This window comes from Thunnus maccoyii, chromosome 13, assembly GCF_910596095.1.
Source record: "Thunnus maccoyii chromosome 13, fThuMac1.1, whole genome shotgun sequence".
In the NCBI taxonomy this organism is placed as follows: domain Eukaryota; kingdom Metazoa; phylum Chordata; class Actinopteri; order Scombriformes; family Scombridae; genus Thunnus; species Thunnus maccoyii.
The window spans coordinates 19253646-19277540 of record NC_056545.1 but is presented as its reverse complement, the minus strand read 5'-3'; the positions used below and the strand labels follow the sequence as shown (position 1 = coordinate 19277540).

Sequence of the window (23895 nt, the reverse complement as noted above, 5' to 3'; positions counted from 1 at the left end):
GGTTACCAAAGTGTGTTTTTGTGTATTACCATTATCTGCAGAGAGAGTTGCTTCAGATGTGATCATTTTCTTGTTCTTCCCATGCAGTGCTTTCAGCTGAAGGCTTATCTTCATTTCATCCTTGATTGCAGCAGCATCTGCTGTCTTAGTCTACACACATGCATACACAGAAACACTTGAACTGTGAAGCAAAATATTCTACACTCGGTGTATATTAAAAATTCTATAATATCAAAATATAATCTAATAATACAATAGTCGTTTCAAAACTCTGAAACTATATTTGGTAACCATACTAATTTAATTTCATAATCTACCGTCATTCTAAGAGCGAAGATAAATCATTAAATAAATCTACACTTTTCCACTGTGCCTTACACCCACAGCTTTGTTGGCAACTCTACTGATCTGCAGTTGAGCATCAAAGATGTCCTGGAGCAGCGTGCGACCACAGTCCATCACTGCAGATGCCATCTGAGGCTCTTTGAGCACACGTAATGCCTGGCCAAGGAGGAAAGAGGATGAGAAATTATTATGTAAAAATCTGGTTGGTCATCATTTGGGTGACCTGGGAATCAAAGGTTATTCTATAGTTGCTGTCATTGTATGTCACTCTGCATGAGTGTGTCTGCTAAACATCAAATACAGTATGTAATATGAAAATCAAAGTACTGTTGTACTATGTAAAAAATGTTAAATTTATGGTACATTCAGAGAACATTAAGAACAATTCAGTACATGCATATCAAATGTTCCAAAAAGATTGTAGTCAAATGTAGTAAAGTAATTTTTGCTAAGAATATAGTAATTTGCAACAATGTGAGTGTTGTGTTGATGGTATTATGCTTGTTCTTAAATGTAATGCCACAAATCTTGAGCAAATAATTTTTCATGGTGTTCTTTGGAAGCATGTTTTTGTCACAATAAAAGCAAGACTTGATGCTGATTTCTGTCATGTAGTTCACACAAACATTTTGTGACCACTGAAGACCACTGAAATCTCTACTGTACAAACAGTGTACATTTTACACATACGCATGCATACACACCTTAGACAGATAGTAGGTGATGCAGGCTATCATGTGCATCAGAGACTCTGAGGTGTTTCCTGTCCATTTTTGCTTGAGAAGAGCTGAATTCTCCTCCAAAACTGTCAGGCATTTTGTAAGCACCTGAACAACAGAAGACAGGCATAAACACACACATATACTAATGAATGATTTACAGTTTGTATAATGTTGCACTGTGAACAAAGCAAACACAAAATTAAGACTTTTTGCATACCTGCACCACAGGGTCGCAAGTGATCTGATGGAAGATTAGAGGGGCCAAAAGGCCGTAACAGCTTACTACAGCTTGCAAGGCAGCGCTGCTGTCATTTAACCACATCGCCAGGTCCATGGCCACCAGCATTCGCTCACATTCTGCCAGTCTGGCTTCCTGCATACACACACACATGCACATATAATATATTTATGTGCATGTCAGTTTAAGAGATATAAAGGTTGTTCCTATAATACAAGCAAAAGAGTGACATAAACTTACTGTGCAGTTAACACTGACTACTATCTGACAAACACTTCTCTACAAAGATCAATTACCTGTTCCCAGATAAACAGTCCACTGTCACTGCTTGAGTCACAATAGAGCGATCCCTGCTGAATGTTGATCTCTGTCTCAATGAAGATGGAAGTGAGGAACAACTGACACAGGAGAGGAGAGGAGCGTTGCAGGGTCTGGATATGCAGCCTTCAGCATGGTCATTGGGGATGGAGTAAAATGAGATGAGCAAATGAAAGGATGTACAAACGCCTTGACTTTAATTGTGTTGATTTGTATGTATTTTCCTCCTCACCCTGTAGTAGCAAGTCTATCATGTGAGCTGTGGGGGTTTGAGAAGGTATAGTGGCTCCACAATTCCCTGCAGGCTCTCTTTGCAACGTCATACTGCTCTGTCTGAAATGCCACCTGAGGATGGAGTCAAAAAAAGCTACAACCATGATCTTGCTTGCGCCAGGAAAAGCACATGGTCCCAGCAAGTGAGGAGAGTGGTGAGGTGTTGGACGTGTTTGTAGTGTACCTGTGCCAAGTGAGCCCATGTGGAGAGCAGTGGTGTTGGCATGGATGCTAGCAGTGGGAGTGTTGTTCCTCCAGCGGAATTGCCGAGTAGCTTGCCCTGGCTATTGTAGGCTGCTAGAGCAAACACATACTTCTGGTTGGGTTCCAGGCCCTCCACCCTCAGCACGCACTCACCAGATACTGCTGGTACCTGGAAACACACAAAGTCAGACCTCATATCGTGGGCACCCACCAGCTGATACAAGATGACAAAAAGTGCTAGATCAGATACTCTTCTGTGAAAGAGATAAACTGTACCAAATTCCCAGTTCCTGGCAGGCTGAAGTCTCCAAGGCGGACTTTCCGGTTAATGCCCTCAGCTGCCCGACCGCAGAGCTGGTACCAGCACACCTGGAAAGAAATGAAAGTAGAAAGGAAATGAATAGAAAGATGAAAAGTATAGAAGGTGTGACGCGTGATTTACTGGTTAGATAAACAACTTTGCAATAAGATTAAAAGAAAATCTCACTTGTTCCTCCATGTGGTAAGGTGCTGGGGCAAAGGTTAAGGAGTGGTCAGTCCGTGAGCGTAGGATGGGGGGAGGTGGAGAATTTTCTTTTTCCTCCTTCAAATCTTTGACTTTATTTTCAGCTGGAGTCTTAGGGGTGGTGGACATATACAGTTTTCTCTCCTCTACCTCTGCTTTCTCTATCAGGGTGGAGGCCTCCTAGCAAGAGCACATGGAACAACCATATTCATTACACCTCCTGAGAGCTCACCTCTCTGGAACCTGGTCAATCAACTTCACTTACACAGTATGTACAGAAATTAATCTTTTTTACATTACATGCATATTTGTGAATGTGTTTAAGAAAGTGTGAATGTTTGTGTAACCTCTAGCAGAATCTTGGTTTTTCTGCTTTTATTTGGTTCCATGTTGTTGTACACCAGCAAGGCTTTCTGGATCAGGAAAAGAGCTTTGGACACCTTGTTCTTCTTGATCCGATCCAACAGATCAGACTCGGCAACTAGAACAACCAACAAAATCTCAGGATAATTCACCATAATTGGATCTTTTATTGATATTCTTTCAGAACATTTACACTAACTAACCATGATTTATTGTCAGAGATTTCAACTTCTGTTAGTAAATCATCAAGAGCAAGATACGGAAATCTGACTATATCTATAAATATTAACAGTTCAAACTCAATGTAGACAAAAGGCTAATTAATAAAGGCAAAATAATAATTCATAATAACACTGATGACATTTCAATGTGGCAATGAATCTGACCTGCATTTAGCTGCAGTAACTTGAGGGAAGCCCTGCAGTGGATGATGTCTAGCTCAAGATGGAGGTCTGCGGCCAGCAGCGACACACATGTGGACTGAGTGTGTCTTGAGCTTTTGACATCTGGTTCTGCCTTGGTTTCAACTTCTTTTTCCTTCTCACTTGTTTCATCTTCTCCATTTCCCTCTTCTGATGAAGGTAGGGAGGAGGTCAATGGAGGGATGGGACTAAATTTCTATCAGAAAAAGAAGAAAATGTGTTTTAGCAACACTCAATTGTTTTTTGTATTTTCTCAATCCATACTGATTTCCTGTGAACTTAACTTTAAACAAGCTCTTTGACAGGTTGACTGCCTACCTGCATGAAGGCAGAGTCAGTGATTGATGAGCAATCTTGGGGCATCAGTGTAGCTACACCCTTCACCAGAGCTTCAAGACCCCTCTTAGCCATCTCACACACCTTCTGTAGCAGCTCTGTATTCGACCTCTGCAAACAAACACATTGAACAAGACATTTTGTTTGCAGTCTTTTTGAAAAACCTCAGACAGAATACTGCAATACTCAAGCGACAAGCCACCAGAGGCCATATATTAATCAAACGAGCAATATACTTTCTTAACAGTTCCTTAATGGAAGTAAGAATATTTCTCCATATGACCTTGCATATATTATATCATTTAACCAATAAGCAATCCCAGGTGTATAATACAACATTTACAACATTGGACATGGATTTAGGATATGAGCCATCAGTTCAATACACAGCATTGATTTTCAAAATGCTAATTACTGTCTCTGCCACTGAAAGAAATTCAAATTAATTTTGCAACACCTCAACTTTCCCAAAAAGTCAAAGGACATTTTTTTTAATCACAACATGTATGTTTTTTACAATATACAGAACTTTTATTTTCTGCAATGCATAGACAGTCCATCGATTCACGTACCTCAAGAAGAGTGAAAGAGCTCGGCTTCACACCATTAGCGTCTGCTTCACGAGCTGCTAGACATAAGACATGAGAATAAAAATGTTGTCACAGCTATGGCTGGAAAAATATTGTATATATATAAATTATGTGTGTAAAAGTGTGTATGTGTGACTTTGGTGGTAGTTTACCAGATCCCAAATACTGGACTCTGGATAATCAGATCCAGAATAAAAGATGTATGATTTCAGTTGTCCAAGATACTGAAGGTAGGCAAATGGTAGAACTCCCTCACCTGGTGTTTGTTTACGGCGTTCAGCTGCACTCTCTAGCAGTATGGCCAATGTGTGGATCATCTCTGCTGTCATTATGCAGTCAACAGTTGCTAGGTCACAGTCAAAGGCCACCTCGCACAGCATAGACAGACACCAGACCCACTGCAAACATGTTCAGATAATAATACTGCATACACGTGAACAGAAATAAGTTGGATGCATACATTAAATATACTGTGAAAAAATTAAATATAAGGTAATTTATATGTTTTATTCTGCCCGATTAATGTTCACTCAACCTTAAACTTCCTAAATTGCATTTATAAAAAAATCTATACTCACTGTAGAGGATAAAAGTAGCAGTTTTCTATTTGATAATAATGTGCTCCTGTTCACTCAGAAAAAGCAAACAGCTTCAGTAATGTTTACCTTTTTAAATACATACCTTGTGGTAATTATCAACCTTCTCAAGGTTGTGTGTAAACTCTGGGTTTTGCAGCTGATCCCTCTGCATCACCACCTTCATTTTACCCCACAGAAATAACACAACTTCCAAAACCAGGTCCCCATCTGGTTGCACCTAATACACAAACACACACATACAATATGTAAATACACACACTAAAATCCTCCTCTGAACTCTACCTCTTTAATTTGAACCCTAATTCTTGACAGAGTAAACTCCAACACACACACAACTTGGAAACTTACAGGAGCAGAGCCACAAACAGACTTGTGCAAGGTGTCTACCAGGCCAATGAACTCATCACTCATTGAGAATGAAGACTTGTGTCTGTCTGTTGGAAACATCAAACAACACGACCACGTTATAATTCAAAGTGATAAACTTGATAGCAGCTTGGCAACAAAGTGGAATGATAAATAGTGGCCATCATCATTTTGCTCATTTAAACTATTTTCTCTTTGAAAGTAACCAAACAGAATCAAGGAAAAGAAGCAAGAAGGCTGTTCAAGAATCAATGTCTGGGCAACAGCAATAAATGGTTTACGACAATCCTTTATGGACAAAATCCTGTTTCTATGAACCCATTTAATTAAATAAAGGTTTAGATGCCTCAGTCCATATGTAGCACAATTTTATTATTACTACCATCGATGATGCTGTCCTCTCTAGGACGGCTCCTCTGGGAGGACTGCAGACTGTTGAAGCTGACAAGCAAAGCGAGCTCCATTTCTACCTTCCTGTATGAATGATCCCCCACATCCTGACAGAGACACAAAGAGACACTCACACCTCAGATCATTCAGATACACAGTACACATTAACCTCAAATTAGAAAGACAACAAATGAGAATGGCTAGAAATAGAATGTATTCTCCTTTTCTTATGAATGGGAATTACAACGGATGCTTGTGTGCTACTCACAGACAAAACCTGCAGCATCTCTCCAGCGAGTTCAGTGAATGCATCTGGCTGCTTGTACTGAAACAAAAGCTTAATGAACCTCACTGCAGACATGAAGGATACTTTGTTTTCTCCTAGAAACACAACAGAACACATTACTGTAACACACACCGATTTCGAAACCGCTGTACAAAACAAACACCTTGCTACACATCATGAACTGCTTAACAGCATGTTGATTATGATGTAAAAAAAAAAAGAGGACAAGGAAAATTGTGACTAACCTGTAATGGCTAAATCCATTAGAGGGGATGTTGGTGTCAGCACACTAAGAGACACGCATGAGTGGTCATCATGCTTTTGCTCACTTGTACTTGCCGCTCCTCAATACACAGGAACATAAAACATTACTCAATACAAAAATGGGGCATTCCTAACCTTAAATATGTTTTATGCATTCTAAAGCACTTGCAGCAACTGTATGTTCTCCTGTTATGTGTTTGATTTACTAACCAGATAATATACTGATGCCAGCTGACAGGAGTTCCAGGACAACCTCCTGCACCTCTGGTTCATCTGACACCCTTGTGTACAATGGGCGTTTGGTGCTGTCCCAGAGTGCCTCCAAGATGCCCAAGAACTGTGCTGCGCTACTGTCAAACAGGCTCATTAGCATGCGTTCTGTCGTGTTACGAGGCCATGGCACCTACAGTACATACAGGTTGGTATACAATTTTGGGTAATGTTACAAGAACTATATTAACTCAAAAAATTAGTTGACCACCAACACAAAGAGCCAGCCACAACTGGTATTGATATACAATTAAAAGAGAGATCTCTGGGAGAGACCTCTGTGGTTTCCATACAGTAACATACTATAGGTGGGAAATAGCAATTATTTACAAGAATATATTAAAGTTGTAACAATTAAATTAATTATCAATGACAACAAAAACATTTTAAAAAATTACATAAATCCACTCTATTAACTCCATTATAATAAATCAAGTTAAGTAAGGCTTAAGAAGTAGAGCATTATAGTAGTTATACACAGCATTTAGCAGCAATGCAACTTTACAATTATAAAACTGGTTATTTACCAATTTAACTAACTGATTGAGTATGCGCTTTAAAGTGACAGTACACTAAAGTATGAAATAATGATACAGCATTTAAGTGGCTCTCGTTACATTAGGTATGTCTTTCAGGGTGCTTTTGGTTTTGATTCTGAACATGTGTTTGGGTCTCTTTCTGGCCTCAAACACCACCCGCTTGAACATCATGGCAGCCAGCTGAAAAAAGAAAGCCCTGAATCAGCATTTCATAAACCAAAGAAGAGTGCATCAACATTGTGAAGATAAACAAAAAACTCTTTACTTCTCTTTACTCTTTACCTTTACACAATGCCACAACAAAGTCCATACATCTTTAGTGTGCGTATTCATACATACTGTATAGTAGTGGCTATTATTTGTGAAATTGCTGTAGTCTTAGATACTGAAAAATGTAATGAATGCAGAATTAATGTTTGCTGAAAAGGCATGAGCTTCTCATACTTGAACAGTGTAGATTGAACTTCAAATGGCAGTTGAATTGATTAAATATGTAGACTGGCACGGTTTTATATTTACATATTTGTTCCTTGCATTATTTTTATGTTTTCTTCTGCTGACAGTGAAACACATTGTCACTGGGAAGTGTGAATGATCTGTCATGATTTATAACAGTAGCAGTATTGAAGGTATATTTTGATGAGAGGAATCTCTTGCCTTGATAGAGGCTTCTTTTAAAGCTCTCTGAGTCTCTCTGGTGGCAGGAACTCCGCTCTGCTGCTCCAGCTCTGCAAGGTCGTTGATTTTTCCAAGGGCTCTCCTGGCAAATTCCTGAAAGCAAACAAACCCGCAAATGGGTTGTAGGAATTTCAGAATAATTCAGTTTAAGACATTTTTCTATGTGAAGTCAATATGATGATTCAATTTCATACAAAATTTCCATACATGTCTGTACATAATAAACATGTCACCAGTATTTTTTATTTTTGTACACTGAAAGCAAAACATGAGAAATAAATGATTTAACCTGTGTTGAGAACAGTGAAATCTCAATACAGCAGATGATAGATAAACATCAAAGCAGAATCTTATTATATAAGTCTTAAGTAATCTTCTCATGGGCAAATTAACACCAAATAGACTGCTGCCTGGCTGGCTGGCTAACAGAAAACTGCAGATAGATCAACGACAGGTGACTGTTGGTATTTCTGACTCATTAGATCAGCCTATTTTTTGACATCACAGACATTATGTGTTTGTAGGTGTCTGGATGTAGATGACGTGTGTGTTTCACCTCTGCCTGAACTGTAGCCTGGTTGTCATAGTAACAGTGGCAGACAGCACAGTGGAGTGTAACAATCCATGGCAGATACTTTGCAGTCATCAGAGGGATGGACAGCTCTAAACTGATGCTTGCCCACACGAGGTACTCCAGTGCCTGGACAGGATCATAAAGAGTAACACAGGCATTATATCTACATTATGAGTTGAACTAATTGCTGATTATGTCACATCATTCATTGAGTAAAAGTACCACTCACTTTTAGGGGTTGTCATTCTGAATCACCACACTTACACACCAGAGGGATGGTAAAGACACCAACCAAAAGCGTAGAAAAATTATGTTTTTACAGATCTCCCAATGCCTCAATGATCAATAGTCATTATAAAACACAATATGAGTTCCAGTCTAATTCACAACCTCTGTCACATACCATTTCTCATCTCTCCCATTAGAGTGCACCAGACATGGGAAAAAGCAATCTTTTGAAAAGGCTGTTTGTAAGATGCCTAGTCTGCAGAATTTAATTGAATTTAAAAGCTCTATTTTATATACAAGTACCTGTGCACTACAGTTCATTGTCATCAGGTAACGGCAGATGTTGTAAATGTGTAACGAACCTGGTAAAGAAAGAAAAAAAGAAAAACATATGGTAGGATGTTAGGCCTACAATATAATATCAAATGCAGTATCAAATACAATACAATTGTACATCTTCTTACTTAAAACTGAGAAATTGTCACTACTTAGGTGACGCTATTCAGTCCTCACCAAAGTGCTGAAATATTTCTGGGAATGGTAGGGTTTGTGAACACTGGCTTTGTTCACAAAGTTAATCTAGCCAGTGGATAACCTCACACACCCTCCCTTGTGGGCACATGCTCAAATTTTCCTCTAGTCCTGTCTCACACTTTGACTAATCGATGTGTTCTGCTGTAAATTTCTGTTGGACAAAAAGCAATTACTGAAAAAAAAGATGTAACCTGTAATAATATACCATTATATATTTGCCAACAGAGGTGCTCATGTTGCTGAAAAGCCTGCATCATGATCCTGATGAAGTTCAGCACTTGCAGCAGTTTACAGAGTCCCTTCTGGCTGAGGATGCTGTGCCTTTTCTCCTGCTCAAATATACACAGCACACAGCCATGCATTGCAAGGATCTACACACACACACACACACAGACACACACACAAACATACATTATATACATATAAATATATAAACACTGTATATAGTGTTCAGGTACAAACATCTCAAAGTATCATTTGACAACTTTAGTAATATAAAACAACAAAACACAGCGAGCATAGCCTGCTTTCCACTTCAGTCAGACCTTGAACAGGTATAAATACATCACACATACATCAAATACCTTCATGTCAAGGGTATCTTGGTCTGTATCAAAACCTTCAGGGAAGAAGCAGGCCATGAAGTGGTCCACATCCGTGATGTCAGTTATATTCACGGAGCTGAACTGCTGCAGGTGGAGACCGTAGCCCTGCCACAGAGCCAGCTGGTACAACTACAGACAAAGAGGAGAGGCAAAAAAAGCTTAATAATGGCTGTGAATGTGTCTTGTGCAGAAGACACCTTGGCCTATTGCTACATCATGTTTTGCAGCAGTAAAAAACAAAATTGGCTAATAATGGGACCAGAACTTAAACAGTAATCCACAGATGAATTTTAAGGAGAGCAGAGAGGCAAGGAAGGGTGAGAAATGAGATAGCAGACCGCATTAAGGGAAAGGAGGTTGTTTGTGCAGAATAACCCGGACACTTTGTGTAGTCTCAACAACCAATAGAACTGCTCTTTTCCATCTCAAAGAGTGCTGAAATGAATCACAATATGATCTTAACTACCAAAATTTGTAGGCTACTTAAAGCATTTGGCAGTAGCTTCATTTGATGTTTCACCACCCTGAATATGTTGCAGACAAAATGTACTTGTAAAAAGAAATAAGCAGTGTTTAAAGAAATGCCACTCAATAACTGGATAACTATAGTAATATCTAGGCTTCTGTGAATTACCTTAATTCCACAGAGAAAATCTGCAATCTGCAACATGCGCTCCTCGTACAACTTTGAAGGCAGTCGATGTTTGTAGTTTCTCCATATCTCCAGCAGGATTTTAATCCTTCCAAATCAAAATCAGAAGTTAAAAACAGGCTACTGTTAAAACTGATAATATAACCAAACAGACAAGAGGACACTAAATTGATCTAAAATCTATTCCAAAATTGGAGCACCAGTCTCCTATAGGTTGGCTCTTTGACTATCAAGCACCCTTTGCCATCAACTCGAATGATAATCAGAGTGCAAAATTAACTTTTTTGTTTTTTAGCTGGTGAGTGAAGCAAATCTACCAGCCACTTGCATATTTTACCAGCATTTGCCTGGTGCTAATTTCGTGCCCTGATGATAATCATTCAGAAAACAAAATTTACAGATTCTTCTTGCACATTTGGCCAGGAATGGATTCCCTCCAGTAGTTTACAATCACAAACAAACTCCTTGGTCTTTGTTATGATGGCACTGTGGGGTTTAAGACATCTTGGGCCCCAGGACAAGCATCATGTCAGCAGGATTATACTAGTAAAATGACTGTAAAATTCTCAGAGAATAAAGCTAAGCTAGCTCACTAAACCAGCTAAATTAACAGGCAATCAACGTTACCCTTTAGCATACGAGCTGTTGTCTTGGCTGGTGGAGGACGCTACACGTCTCATCATCGTTATAAACGAGTTAATGTCTCGTTCAAAAGCTGAAATAACTGGGTTCCTTTTGTCAAGTTTCCCGTAATATGAAGCTGGAAAGTCCATTTCTTGGGTCACAACTGTAATTCCTTTTACTGTAAGCTAACCACTTTCAAATCTAACAACAAACTACTCAAAGCGACTGGGGGCAAATCACGTCACCATGGTAACGACGCTGAGGAGACAGGAAGTAACGTAACAATAACAAACGCTTCACCAAAGGTACAAGTATGTTAAACTGTTGTTAAACAGTTAAACTGTGATTCACCCACGCATTTTAGTTGTAATTAGTGAGAAGAGTTAGACTTCAAAAATGCAGCATTTAGCAGATATTTTTATCCAGACACTGACAAGTGTCTGTTCAATGGCTGGTTTCTCTTTAACTTATCCTAAACACATAAAAAACGAGTTTGTTAACATTTGTTTCTGTAGATTTTAATAATTTACAGCTTCTGTGTGCCAAGTAAGAAGAACTCCATTAGTATGAAATTGTGAATGAGTTTGCAAGTTATAGTGTACTTGTGTATTTATTTGTGTATATCCTTGGACGGGTTTATGTATGTCAGTTAATTATGAGGAGGATTGTGTTTTCTGGTTTCTTGGTTTTCTGCTGCTCTGGGTTTTTCTTCCTGTGTCTGTTCTACTTTTCCCTCCACACTTGCCCTGGATCATCCTCGTTAGCCCTACCCTTTTCCCAGTGTTTTCCCCAGCCTCTTTCCCATTCTTCTGTTTCATCTCCTCATTCCTCTAACTTGAGTTTCTCTGCCCGTCTCCCCACCTGCACCTCATCTCCTCCTTAGTTCAGTTAGTGTTTCAGTCCTGTTTTTCAGTTCTGTCTTGTTGGATCCTTTGTTCTGTATTGTTCAGTTTTTCTCTGCTCTGTTCTGTTTGGTTTTGTTCTGTTTTGCTGTGCCTGCATGCCTGGATCTTTATTTAAAGAGACATTGTTCAGTTCATTCTGGCTGTTTTGTTCTGCGTTTGGGTCCATCTCCTGCAACTCCCCTGACAGAGTCACATTTTAAGGAGAACAATCAGCCACCACATAAACACCCAGAAACACAAAATCATATGGCTAGACACTTGAAAAAAGTCAAAACTATGAACTTGTTTAAAAAAATGTAAACAAATTTTATTACCTTAAGTCCCTCAAGCAGAGTATAGACAATTCAGTGGTCAGAAAAAAAAAGCATGACCATGTTTGCCTTTCTTTTCAATGGTGCCTTGGCTAATGATAGCAAACTTCAGACAGATAGCCTATTGCTGTTTAATAGACAGTAGTAAGGCCCTTCACTGACTGACTCTTACTTGTTCACATTGTTTTAGCATTCACTATTGTATTATCCTGTAATTGTTACATAGTTGTGCTGGTTTTTGCACCTTGCAGTGATGCAGAGTTTTTTCCTCTGTCACCACACTCATCTTGGCCTTTCCAAATGACAGCACAGTAACCATACATTAATACTGGATGGTTGTGCTGCACAATTTGTTGATGATGATGAAAAACTCAATTCATGATTTATATTGGATGGTGTCCTGGTTCTCAGTATTAGAAAGTAAAGATGAGATGTGTAAGTACGGCTTGGTGATTAGGAAGGAGAGGATGCCACTTTTCCCAAATGTTGCATGATGGTTTCTGTAAAATCTAAGTGCTTGCAGATAACACAAATTTAATGTTTGTCATTCTCCTACACTGGACACAAAATGACTTGGAGGATAAAGCAGGGACTGAAAGAAATAGTAATTTGGTTGGAGCAACTATTGCACAGTTGGAGAGGACTTCATATTTTACATCTGAGCTCATAGCAAAATTATACACGCTTAGAGTGTCACCTAATTCTGTCCCATACAAACTCATCATTTCCCATTCAACCACACTTCCACTCCGCTCACAAACCTAAAGCTTCTGGCACTCGGAGCACAGCAGGCTAATGCTCTGGCAGCTATTCCTCAAACAAACACACACACACACACACACAGATCCAGACGGGAGCATTTCCTGGGGAATAAGCATAGGGGCATCAGCAGTATTCCTAGCCAGAGTCCACTCATGACCGGGAGAAGGGAGAGACAAAGACACAGAGTTATAGAGAAAAAGGGAGAGACAACCAGTCACAGTCAGACAGATGAAACAATGAGGGCAATGGAGGGATAAACAGTTGACATCATTGTTCCAGAAAGATCAGCCTGTTGGCAGGGTCACTATGCAAGAGTGCATGGGGTGGGGGGATATGGAGGGGAGGGGGACGCAGAGACAGATTCGGAGTGGGAGGGGAGGGAAAGGCCTATAAATGTGCCGCAGGAGAGCACAGCAGCACACATCTCAGACCCAGTAAGACCAAGAGTCAACCTCCTTCACATCCATCGTTTTTCTGGAATCTCATCATGGACATCCCCATCCAGTATCCCTGGTACCGCCGTGCCTTCCCACATCGACTCTCTGACATGTCCTTGGCAGAACCTCTCACTGATTGGCCACTTATCTGGCCTTTCTCCTGGTCCTTCCCCTGGATGCGCCCTTCATTCATGCGCTGGTTCAACTGGCCCGACAATGGACACAGTGAGGTAAAGTGAAATTCACTTGTGTCCTTGTCAAATGTGAAATACCCACAACTTGACTGCTAACTGGCCATGTATTACCAGCATCACTTCTAAAACTATTAACCCTAACATCAGTAATAATAACTAATATACTGTAACTCGTAGAATTATGTGACAGGCCGTCAGAAATGTTTAATTTGTCAGATTTGTACATTACATTACTGAGGCAAAAATGCCAAAGGTCTCTATAATTTAGAGGTAACAAGCTATTGTGTGTTTTTGTGCCCAGCCGACTCCAGGCTGCAGGCATGCAACAAAATATCCCAGTGCTGTTCCTAACAGGTTTGTTGTCTGTACAGATGCGCATGGAAAAAGATCGCTACGTCATTTATCTGGATGTGAAGCATTTCTCACCCGATGAGCTGTCTGTCAATGTCAGTGACGAGTTCATCACAATACACGGCAAACATGAAGAAAGACAGGTCAGAGGCACTGTAGAGATCTACAGAAATAATCAATAATTTGGTGACACCTGACTGATATACTGGCTAATTCTGTTTCCAGGACGACCATGGCTTTGTGTCAAGAGAGTTTCTGAGGAAGTACAAGCTTCCCCCCACCGTGTCGTGTGCTGAAGTCACCTCCAGTCTGTCATCGGATGGTGTGCTGACAATCACAGCACCTCGGTCAACTCTTGGCCCAGAGCGCAGCATTCCCATAGCCAGTGAAGATGGAACAGCGAAACAGAAAATCTAGAGCAGAATCTGATCCCGCTGACCCTGTTTCACTACTAACCTAAACTACTGCCTGTTTTTATATTTAACCTGTTACAGTTCAGTACATGCTGTTTCAGAAGAGCATGCATACAATATCTAGACATCTACAAGGGCAAGTGCCTTCTAATAAACCAGTATCTAACTCCTAACTCACTATTACTCGTATATTTCTGAAAGACAATGGTGCTTTAAATTCACAGACTAATATGTCTAACAGTGCAGGATAATAAGCTCCTAAGAGTCACAAATCTGCAAAACTACTCCTAAAACCATACCTCTGTGCCAAAGATATTTGCCACCACCGTGTATGTGAAAGGCATGTTTAAGGTATAATCATATTTTGAATTTGAGTCATTTACTTTCCAATCAGCAGTCATTTGAATGTTATATAATATCTGTACTGGCCCCTGTAAGTGACAAAATTGTGAGCCGTTGTTAATTGAACATGTTGGGTACTTTTAATCACAAACTAGCTTGCAGCAGATATTTGTTTTAGAGGTAAAGACTTATCCTCAAAATTGCCCTCCTAAGGTGATACCAGACAAAAAAATGTTAACATTGTTGTATCTACAGTACACAGTACTGTCTGGGTGGGTATGAATAAGATGACAGCTGTGCTTTGTTTACGTGTTGGATGGTGTTGGTTCCTGTATGTATTCGGAGGAGGGAGTTCTCTGGAGGCATATGCAGTCATTTTTAGTTGTGTGTTCACAAAAAGCTACCGAAGGACTTGGGACCAGGTGTGTGAGGGTGAATGAGCAGGGGGAGGGGGAGGAGTGGATAAGGAGAGAACTCATGTTTGGAGACGGACAGCTTTTATATCACTGGGCTCCTTTCCACTGGGGAGCATGGCCTCTGAGCTGCTATGGAAAGTGTGTATGCGTGTTTGTGTGTGTGTGTGAGAGAGAGCGAGAGAGAGAGAGTTTCATAAGAGAATTAGTACACATGTGCTTGTAGATGCAAGATTACAGCTCTATTATTCTTTCATATTGGTAACAACCCCCTGGCATATTAACACAGAAAACAACAAATAGAATAAATGATGAAACATAACATTTATAGGCCTGTTTTGTGTGTTTTTTTATATTCAGTGTCTTCCTGCTTTCATTTCAGACCACACACAGTATATCTGGAGATAAGAAGGTGATAAATCAGGCAGTTTTCTTGTTTAATTAGCTCAGAGAGGTTTTTATTTGTATTTTGTCAGGTCTAGACACATCCAACAGTCACACAAAAGTTGCAAGTATCTTCATTTAATTTTCTGCATCAATACTGCCATTTGTTTTAGTGTTGGATGTAGCTGATAGCTTGTTGCCAAATATTCGTTTTGTGACACATAATCACGACACAAAATCAAAAGAAGACACAATTCACTTTTTTTTTCTTCGTAAAACATTATATTTCATACTGACAAAAAAAATACTTGAAATATCTGCAAAACAGAGAACAGATAGTGCAGGCTAGAAGACTTCTATCAATCAATAAAACAGACGATAGGGGTCTGGAGTTTGATATCCTAATTTCTGAAAGTGCCCGTGTTTAAATCTGATTACAATCTAGTAGACCTGTAGCCCATATCTCCCTAAATCCGCAGTGCAAGCCTACATATTTTAATTATCTTGTAATTTTGTTGACAAGAAGGTCATTCTCTTCGTTGGGGATGGCCAGTTCAGTAACAGTAGAAGTCCCATTTCTGGAAATAAGAAGTATATGGTAAGGAGAAAGCATTGCGTTATGCACATGTGTGTATGTGAATATTTGTATGCCTTCACTCACAGTCGTCTTGACTTCAGTGCTGGCTGGCATGAGAGCGTGTGTCTCCTCCACTACACTGCTGGGAAAGTGGCCAACGCGAGCCTCCTGTTGTCCGTAATAAGAGTCCTGTACCTGAAAATAGACAATATAGACAAAAAATCTTGACAACATAACTTTTCAGAGGTGAATGTGAGTGCTGCACATGGATATGTCACGTCTTCATGACCTGCAACAAAGCTGCATCAAGTCCTATGTAAGGCTTTATGGTGAAGAGGCATGTCAAACCAGGGGTTATTATCACTTTTTAATTTTTCACTCACACTGCCGGCCCAGAAGAGGTTCCCTCTGTCCTTCAGCATTGCATAAACATAGACGAGCTGCCCCTGTCTGATGGGGATGAACCTGCAGTCTCCAGGGTAGTAATCCTGCAGCGCACGAGCTATCAAGATAGGGTCTGTGCAGGAATGAAAGAGGGAGAATGACGTGCATGTACGGTCAGAGTTGGGGAATGAAGAGACGCATAATTTTACAACATTTCATTATTCAAATTTAAAGGGTCTGCCTTTGTACTATCATTTCAACTCCTCTACCTACAGTGTATATCATAACATGATCACCACACAGTTAACTACTAAAGCACAGCAATCACTAACAGCAAAAAGAGGATGATGAGTGTGCTACTTACGGCTGCATTCAGAGTCAGCGCAGAGTTTCTTGTCGGAGAGTTTAGGCATCTGTCTTCCAGCATCAGAGGTTGGCAGTAAAAGCCACACAGAAAAAGCAAGCCAGAGTTTGCAAGGCATGTCTGTATGTGAATGCACCTACTGATCCAAACGGCTTTGTTTAATGCCCTGTGAACGTCTTGTGTGCTTTTTGCTCCCCTTTGCTGCTCTGAGAAGGAGGTGTAGTGATGGCAGTCCCTTTTATCTACTCTCCCTACCCCCCTTCCTTGCGCACAGACACACACACACACACACACACCACACACACACACGCACACACACAGACACACACACGCACACAGAGCTCCTTTCAAACCCTTCAAGCAGGTAAACAGGATGGGGGATGAGGAGGGGGAGGGCCAGATTAGACAGACCCCTGCTTGTGTCCTGACCTTACTCTCTCTCTCTCTCTCTCCGTCTCTCACCCTGTGTCACCCCCTGCTCAAACAGGAGCGTGTTCCACTTTGTAAGCAACACATTCCTCTGAGTTAATCAGTGTTTTCCCTACCTTGTTCAGCCACTAGATGTCAGATCAGCGTCTATCTCAATGCAAACACATCACTATCACCATCTTCCCTCCACTTTTTCTCTTTGTCTTCCTCCCTCTCTTTACCTTGTTAAACTCAGGAGGTGGAGCCACTGGCTGTATTTACATACTGTATGTTTCCACTGCCAAGGAAACCAGCTAAGCCTCTCTTGTGCAAACACGCACACACACATACACACACTCACCAAACAGGAAGACTATACCTGTTTGGCGTGAGTTGGCTGGAAACTGTCAGGTAAGCCAGACTTCATTTTTGTTCGTTCAAAGTCAGGTAGAACATGGATTAATACAGATTCTGTCAGTTCTCATAGTGGGAAACTAATCATGTTAAAGTACGAATTAGTTAATTACTTGTATTAATTATTTTAAATACGATGACAGCATGGTTTCATGGTATCAACAGGTGAGATGGCAGACAGTGACGTCAGGCATAAAGACAGAAATGACAAGAGACTGTGGCTTTAAAGGGCAACTACTGTGACAAAAATGTAATTTACAATGATGGGATTTAGACAGACTTGATCATACAGTGTTTGGAAATAATATGTGGAAATAATATGTGGTAGCAGCATCTCACCAAGACTTGTTTTGGGCAAGAAACTGTTGATGATTTGGTTAAAATGTATCGGTTTAGAGACAGGATTATGAACATTTAAGACTTTGTTGTGTTTGTAGGAAATAGTGGAGCACAATGCCTTTGGAATTCAGGGAGGGGAGCAAAACAAAGATAATAGTGGAGCTGGTATTTCGGTCAGAGTAACAAAGGCGCCTGTCAGACAAAAAGCCTCCTTAAAGGCCATCTGAGATTGTATTACTAGAAAACAACAAGTCTGATACTCATACATGTCCTGAATTTCACACTTACAGCTAAGAAATCTGTCCACAGTGGTTTTCCATATTGTTGAGTGTCTTTTCCCACCTTCAGGGTTATCTGTGAAGCAGAGATGAAAAGATTTGAATGATACCAGCTTCTGGACCACTGGCACCACAGTGAAGAAAAAGACTGGCGGGGACATACTCTGGATTACAAAACTGAAAAATAAACGGATCAAATCACTCCAGAACAGACACCAAGAAGCCAAAAAGGACTGCGTTTTTTAAAGAAAAATATTTTTTATAAGTTTGTGACTGTCCACCTGCTTTTGTGAGTCTGGATTACATGCCCAAGACGTGGGGGTCAAACCCACGACTGTCAACAATGTTCACCCCAAGGAAAAACAGTCTTCCCTCCCCCAGCCTGGAGGACTCCTTCTTCCCTCTCTCCTCATCATCCTCCGTCTCGCTCTCCTTTGCTCTGCCCTCATCTACGTCCTCTCCCGGTGGCATTGATGGCGGAGGCGGGATAGAAACAGACCTGATACTGGCTGCGGAGCTGGGACAGGCTTTACTGGAGAAGAATGAGGAGCTGGCAGCCTCTCTGGAGCAGAGGGAGAGGGAGGTGGAGGTAAGGATGAAACTGTTTTTTTGTAGCTATGCAAACTTTGTTAATGCTTAAGGGGGAAGAGCACAAAGACTATTAACCTTTTTCAGCATGGTAAACATTTGCTCAACGTATCATTCTAAGCTGAAGTCAAACTCAAAACATTATGAATATAAACTAACTTGTAGAAGTTTATATCACTACTGATGTCACTAATGTCTAATTTTTACACACTAATCCCATGCATGGTTGTGTTTTAGTGTGTCACATACATCTAATAAATTAACAGGAAAACAGTTGATGAAGTTATAAAGCCTTTATTATTGTGGCTATATGATTACTATATTTATGACTATTATGAAAACTGTAAGCACAAGCTTTAATTGCACACAAGAGGATTTTCACAGCCACATCTGACTCCCTCATTATACCTGTAGCCACTCAATGCATGAACACTGTTTCATAGATAATAGCAATGAAAAAGTTGATTTTCTTGAAACAGTACAAACAAAAGAGCCCTCATTGAGGAAAAAAACTATAAATAATAATAAGAATACAAAGAAAAGAACATAGGCATAGAAATGAATGATCCATTTACTCCAGGATCTGATATTTATTGGCATAAGCTTATAGATTTCATGTTTCCATAAAGTCAGTTTTGTTAATGTTGTGTTTAATGTCTCAGGCTTTACAGCAGGAGAAACACGTTCTTCATAGAAAGCTGGAGATGAATGAACTGGCATCTGGGCAGAAAGAGGCAGAGCTGACAGCAGATTTAGCCGCTTTAAAGGCTGAGCTGGAGCAACATCACAACCAGGGGCGAGACAAGCGAAGGGACGAGAGTGAACAACTCACTCAGTTAGCCAATCACAACCAGCGCTTGGTGGAGCAGCTTGCCGAGGTCAGTTTATATAGCCAGTGAACAGGCAGGTTTCTTCACCCCTAACTCACCAAAGAAAATGTTTTGATGATGTTATAATGCTAAAAAAAGAGCAGACGTGTGTGGGAATTGTCTCTCTCGCTCTGTGTGTAGTGTTAAGTCACAGTCACGCAGACAGAAACAATGCAGACTAGCAGGTTTTGGGAGTCACTCATTTAACAATAGCCTTTCTCAACTTTTCCATCTCCCTCCCATCTAGGCTGTAACACTGGAACACTCCTTGAGGACTGAGCTCCGTTCCCTCAGAGAAGAGATGGAAGAGTCATCTTTCAGCCGAAATATCAGCTTCACACAAGTAGAGAACATACAAGCAGAGGTATAGCTACAAATCAGTCGCTTTCAAATGTTTTGCACAACGCCATCAATGCCACAGTTTCACAGTCATGAACATATTATGCCATCTGAAATCCTAGAGTGATAGTGGATAATTTAAGATAACACAATAAACATTCAGTCTTTTGGGGCAAGTCCAAGTCAAGTCACTCTTCACTAGCAAGTTATGAATCATGCCATTTGAACATTGTACTCTTAGTCTTATCATTGAATTTCTCATAATAATTAAACATTCAAAGGGTTTGGCTACTGTAGATGTCTAAGTAAACTTTATTGCTTTGTTGAAACTCACATCAAGTCCAGTCTTTAGAGAGTCATGACTCACAGCAGACAAATATAAGTCAAATCTCAAGTCTTTTTTTAAAGGACTCTGGACCATAAGTATCCATATCTAAAAGCATCGGATGTAGTTTATAAATGTGTCATGCTATGACTGAAATGAATAAGATTAAAGGACAGGTTGACAATTTTTCAAGTCTGTCTTAAAACAATAGCCAGGTGCCCATATGAACATTAAAAGAGGTTTTGCTTGCTTGTAATCATTCCTCCTGTTCATACTGACCATTATAGAAGATCTCCACCAAGTGATGGGGGCCATAATCCAAAGTCCTTGTTTTGTGCAGAAAGTTATTTAAAAGTGTATCTGAAGCTTATATGAGACTTCAGCCACCATCCAAATTTGTCAAGTCAAGTGAATTTCTTCCAAAGTTAGTGTTTCCTAGGACATTGTTTCCCTGTTGAGTGTCAATGAAAGGATAGTAACAAAAAGAGGGAAATTTGCACTACAAAGGTTGTAACTTTGGAAGATATTTACTTGATTTGACTAATTTAGATGGCTGAGGCTTCATATAAGCATCAGATAAACTTTTAAATACATTTTTGCACAAAACATGGACTGTGGATTTTGTCCCCCATCATTTACAATGAACGCACATTATGGATATTTTAACGGCCAGTATGAACAGGAGGAGTGATTACAACAAGAAAAAACAATTTCAATGTTCATACAGGAACATGACATTTATTTTCAGGCACTGTTGAAAAAAGGTGAAACTTTTAATTTAAATGTATCTAAAAAAGAGCCAGAGGACTCATTTCATGATTTAAGTGTGGCAGTTATGTGTGTTCAGTTATTAGTCTTTTATTGGTTTCATTGCACCATTTATAAAGTATTTTCTGTCCATCCACCTCTCCTTCCTCTGTCTGTCTGTCTGTCTATGCCTTCCCATACAGAACAGAGTTTTGCTGGAGCGGCTGTCGCGCATGGAGGTACAACTAAAAGCTACTCAAGAGGACAGTGATAGAGTCCGCATGGAGAGAGATGGCCTGAGAGACAGACTGTCAGAACTGCAGGCGATGCTACGAGAGAAAGAAGCAGAGGTGAGGATCAACGACTGACTGGTATTTATGATGAAACAGTAGCAATAAGGGATGACGCCTGAGGGAACAGGATGAGAAACATGACGGCAGGAGATATAACTCATTACTAACCGAAGTCACTAACATGACTAGTTACAGCGCTCTGACTGCAGCTCTTGGTCTGTGTGTGTGTGTGTTTGTGTGTTTGTGTGTGTAGATAGAGCAGGAGCAGGGAGTGGTGTTTGAGTTGCGTACCTTGAATCGCTCTCTACAGCAAAAATCTCTGAACCTGGGAGAAGAGAGCATCCTGGACAGTACACACACACAACCTCTGTCTCTGCTTAGTGAAATTCAGCAATCGCAGGTACACACAGAGACACACACACTCTCTCTACACGCTGAGCAACTGCACTCAATACCTTCATAATCTAACTTGGCTTGTGTGTACTAATCCTTACCCTGTACTGACATCCTTCTTTCGATAATCTGATACTAAGCTGTCTCCCCTCTTTGCAGTAAAATTTGCAGTAAAAGCACAAACAGCTGATAATGAGTGTTGTGGTTTTGTGGGTGGCCATGTGTGTAATACGTTGTTGTGTATGTCTCCCCTGCTAACCAGGCTAAAGAGGCACTTCTAGCTCACTCCACGGTCCTCCAAGCAAGAGATGAAGAGATACAAGCACTCAAAGAGGAGGTCTGTTGACACCCTTTTCACAAGCACTGTTGGACTTTTAATTTATGTAATATGAAAGAAAGACTTGATTAACCTAACTACAGGAGATGCTGTAATTTGTTGCTGGTTCCAATTTTAGTGAGTTAAGACAGCCTGAAATAGGTAAAAACCTTTGCAATTGTGTTTAGGAATAGAAATAAATGTATTTGCTGATTTGTCTAGTATACTAGTATAAGTAAGTTAAGGACTTTATGCTTTTAATAAATAATGTAGATCATATCTATGCTTATTTGTTGAAATTCAATAAAAATGAAGGCTAAATAGAAGAATATCATGCAGTCTATGCAGCTAACATCAATGTATTTATCCTTTAATTAATGAAATGGGTTGGGGTTAGTCTTCTAGTTTTATCACTTGCATCTTGCTACAGTTAAAGTCCGCCTCCACTCAAAAATTTGTTTTGTTTATTGTTGCTTTTCTTGGATCTTTGAGCGTCACTGTGCAGGATGACGTACGTGCAGAGTTTGACACTTGAATGCAGTTTTCACATTTCACAGCTACTGAAGAACAAAAGCTCACCTTCAATCTGAGTTAAAGACATCTTTGTGACATCACAACTAGTTTAGAGGCCAGTCGTGGTCCAGTATGCAACTTACACAAGTGTGATGTGGAAACTTGAGACTTGACAAGTAGAAGATGTTTCATGTCAGTATTTTTATGTGTTTAAACATTTCTGGAGGGGATCTTTAAAGCTTTTAGAGACTATGAAAATGTGAGAGTTTTAGATAAGTAGAATAAATGTTATTAAATTATCAGTATGATATATGTGCCTTTCAATTTTACACTCTGCAGCTGCAATCTAAACAAGGAGAGCTGGAGTCTTTGAGGGAAGAAATAAAGCCCTTTAGAAGCAGTCCTGAAAAGCCAAGCTACAGGTAATGTAAAACAACATATTTGCCTATTAGATTTGAAATCATTTCAGATCATTTGAAACCTGCAGCATTATATGTTTGGCTAATTATCATGTTAACATCCAGTTTCTTAGAGAGTGAGCTGGCCACAGTGCGTCAGGAGAAAGACACACTGACCCAACAGCTTCTCAACACCATCAAACACAAGGTGGCGCTGTCCCAAGAGTTGGATGCCTGGCAGGTGAGTCTGTGTGCAGTGCTAGCAAATGATAGATTATGTATTTTGGCTACAGTGCACAAGCAGCATATTTTTTTTCCCCCCATCTGAACCTTTTCTCTTGTTACAGGAGGACATGCGATTGGTGATCAATCAACAGGTGCTGCAAAGGGAGGAGGAGAGACAGAAGGAACAGCAGCGAGAGAAACAAAGTCAAGGAGGACTCCAAAGAAGCAAGTCTTTGAAAGTGAAAGGAGAAGGAGGGAAAGGATTCTTCTCTTCTTTTTTCAGAGACAAATAACGAGAGAGAGAAATGGACAGAGTATCAGCCTGCCAGCACTGTTCGCTACACTGTGATGTCTTATCAGCATCAAAAAGCCAAATGTTTACAAACCTCATATTTGAATATAAATTTGAATATATTTGTATATATGTATGTACAGTATAACAGTAACGTCCATTTTTAAGACTCTATATTATATTAAAAAATATTATTAGCCTCCCTTGGGTTTTTTACAATTGTTTGCTTGTTTTTCATCACATTGTCTTAAAGCTGCATTTATTGATTTTTTTTTTAGCCCTTCAGAGGGACAAAAAGCTGAAAAATCCGAAATTCTGACACATTTTGGCCTTATAAAATCATTATGGTGAACTTTTTAGCAGCTATTTAAACATCCAGCAGACATGGAGCAATAT

At 40.0% G+C, this 23895-nt stretch overlaps 4 protein-coding genes across 10 annotated transcripts in view; 2 read left to right on the top strand and 2 right to left on the bottom strand.

Moving 5' to 3' along the window:
• The window catches only part of LOC121909945 (cilia- and flagella-associated protein 54-like), a 70602-nt gene extending 59436 nt beyond the window's left edge, over positions 1-11166 (bottom strand). The window contains exons 1-28 of the mRNA XM_042430813.1: positions 10929-11166; positions 10284-10389; positions 9629-9778; positions 9250-9415; positions 8814-8872; positions 8265-8408; positions 7688-7801; positions 7109-7210; positions 6432-6624; positions 6203-6301; positions 5940-6052; positions 5664-5778; positions 5264-5349; positions 4998-5132; positions 4573-4714; positions 4299-4354; positions 3709-3837; positions 3355-3586; positions 2953-3086; positions 2588-2785; positions 2377-2469; positions 2081-2269; positions 1856-1968; positions 1602-1749; positions 1285-1440; positions 1050-1172; positions 379-501; positions 30-150 (exon numbers count right to left, since the gene is read on the bottom strand). Coding sequence (XP_042286747.1) covers positions 30-150; positions 379-501; positions 1050-1172; positions 1285-1440; positions 1602-1749; positions 1856-1968; positions 2081-2269; positions 2377-2469; positions 2588-2785; positions 2953-3086; positions 3355-3586; positions 3709-3837; positions 4299-4354; positions 4573-4714; positions 4998-5132; positions 5264-5349; positions 5664-5778; positions 5940-6052; positions 6203-6301; positions 6432-6624; positions 7109-7210; positions 7688-7801; positions 8265-8408; positions 8814-8872; positions 9250-9415; positions 9629-9778; positions 10284-10389; positions 10929-11074 — 3685 coding nt within the window. The 5' untranslated portion in view covers positions 11075-11166. The remainder of the gene's footprint in view (positions 1-29; positions 151-378; positions 502-1049; positions 1173-1284; positions 1441-1601; positions 1750-1855; positions 1969-2080; positions 2270-2376; positions 2470-2587; positions 2786-2952; positions 3087-3354; positions 3587-3708; positions 3838-4298; positions 4355-4572; positions 4715-4997; positions 5133-5263; positions 5350-5663; positions 5779-5939; positions 6053-6202; positions 6302-6431; positions 6625-7108; positions 7211-7687; positions 7802-8264; positions 8409-8813; positions 8873-9249; positions 9416-9628; positions 9779-10283; positions 10390-10928) is intronic.
• Positions 11164-15344, top strand: LOC121909947 (alpha-crystallin B chain-like). 3 transcript variants are annotated; one of them, XM_042430819.1, is made up of 4 exons: positions 11164-11230; positions 13409-13570; positions 13906-14028; positions 14111-15344. In XM_042430819.1, exons 2-4 carry the CDS (start codon positions 13451-13453, stop codon positions 14300-14302), a joined length of 435 nt encoding a protein of 144 aa, XP_042286753.1. In that variant the 5' UTR covers positions 11164-11230; positions 13409-13450; the 3' UTR covers positions 14303-15344. The 3 variants fall into 3 exon arrangements, with proteins under 3 accessions (XP_042286753.1, XP_042286752.1, XP_042286751.1); XM_042430818.1 differs by having other exon boundaries at positions 11192-11230; positions 13464-13570; XM_042430817.1 differs by lacking the exon at positions 11164-11230 and having other exon boundaries at positions 13317-13570.
• On the top strand, positions 11197-23666 carry bicdl2 (BICD family like cargo adaptor 2). Of its 3 annotated transcripts, none has more exons than XM_042430815.1 (10): positions 11197-11230; positions 18272-18790; positions 19452-19667; positions 19906-20022; positions 21273-21419; positions 21616-21762; positions 22018-22092; positions 22924-23006; positions 23109-23223; positions 23330-23666. In XM_042430815.1, exons 2-10 carry the CDS (start codon positions 18506-18508, stop codon positions 23498-23500), a joined length of 1356 nt encoding a protein of 451 aa, XP_042286749.1. In that variant the 5' UTR covers positions 11197-11230; positions 18272-18505; the 3' UTR covers positions 23501-23666. The 3 variants fall into 3 exon arrangements, with proteins under 3 accessions (XP_042286749.1, XP_042286748.1, XP_042286750.1); XM_042430814.1 differs by lacking the exon at positions 11197-11230 and adding an exon at positions 17494-17581; XM_042430816.1 differs by lacking the exons at positions 11197-11230; positions 21616-21762 and adding an exon at positions 17494-17581.
• mia (MIA SH3 domain containing) lies at positions 15496-18574 on the bottom strand. 3 transcript variants are annotated; one of them, XM_042430821.1, is made up of 6 exons: positions 18483-18574; positions 18212-18277; positions 16763-16811; positions 16398-16531; positions 16099-16209; positions 15496-16015 (listed from the first exon to the last, which is right to left on the bottom strand). In XM_042430821.1, exons 3-6 carry the CDS (start codon positions 16809-16811, stop codon positions 15992-15994), a joined length of 318 nt encoding a protein of 105 aa, XP_042286755.1. In that variant the 5' UTR covers positions 18212-18277; positions 18483-18574; the 3' UTR covers positions 15496-15991. The 3 variants fall into 3 exon arrangements, with proteins under 3 accessions (XP_042286755.1, XP_042286756.1, XP_042286754.1); XM_042430822.1 differs by lacking the exons at positions 18212-18277; positions 18483-18574 and adding an exon at positions 17308-17392; XM_042430820.1 differs by lacking the exons at positions 18212-18277; positions 18483-18574 and having other exon boundaries at positions 16763-17298.
• Positions 23667-23895: the final 229 nt, after the last annotated feature.

Excerpts from the sequence above, each read along its gene's own strand:
- mia (XM_042430820.1), bottom strand. The coding sequence starts at position 16,880 with ATGCCTTGCAAACTCTGGCTTGCTTTTTCTGTGTGGCTTTTACTGCCA. Across the intron at positions 16,532-16,762 it reads CGCTGACTCTGAATGCAGCC|ACCCTATCTTGATAGCTCGT; the intron begins GTAAGTAGCACA and ends ATTCCTGCACAG. Across the intron at positions 16,016-16,098 it reads GCACTGAAGTCAAGACGACT|AAATGGGACTTCTACTGTTA; the intron begins GTGAGTGAAGGC and ends TCTTATTTCCAG.
- bicdl2 (XM_042430815.1), top strand. The coding sequence starts at position 18,506 with ATGCCCAAGACGTGGGGGTCAAACCCACGACTGTCAACAATGTTCACC. Across the intron at positions 19,668-19,905 it reads TGGTGGAGCAGCTTGCCGAG|GCTGTAACACTGGAACACTC; the intron begins GTCAGTTTATAT and ends CCTCCCATCTAG. Across the intron at positions 22,093-22,923 it reads TACAAGCACTCAAAGAGGAG|CTGCAATCTAAACAAGGAGA; the intron begins GTCTGTTGACAC and ends TACACTCTGCAG.
- LOC121909947 (XM_042430817.1), top strand. The coding sequence starts at position 13,391 with ATGGACATCCCCATCCAGTATCCCTGGTACCGCCGTGCCTTCCCACAT. Across the intron at positions 13,571-13,905 it reads CCGACAATGGACACAGTGAG|ATGCGCATGGAAAAAGATCG; the intron begins GTAAAGTGAAAT and ends TTGTCTGTACAG. Across the intron at positions 14,029-14,110 it reads GCAAACATGAAGAAAGACAG|GACGACCATGGCTTTGTGTC; the intron begins GTCAGAGGCACT and ends TTCTGTTTCCAG.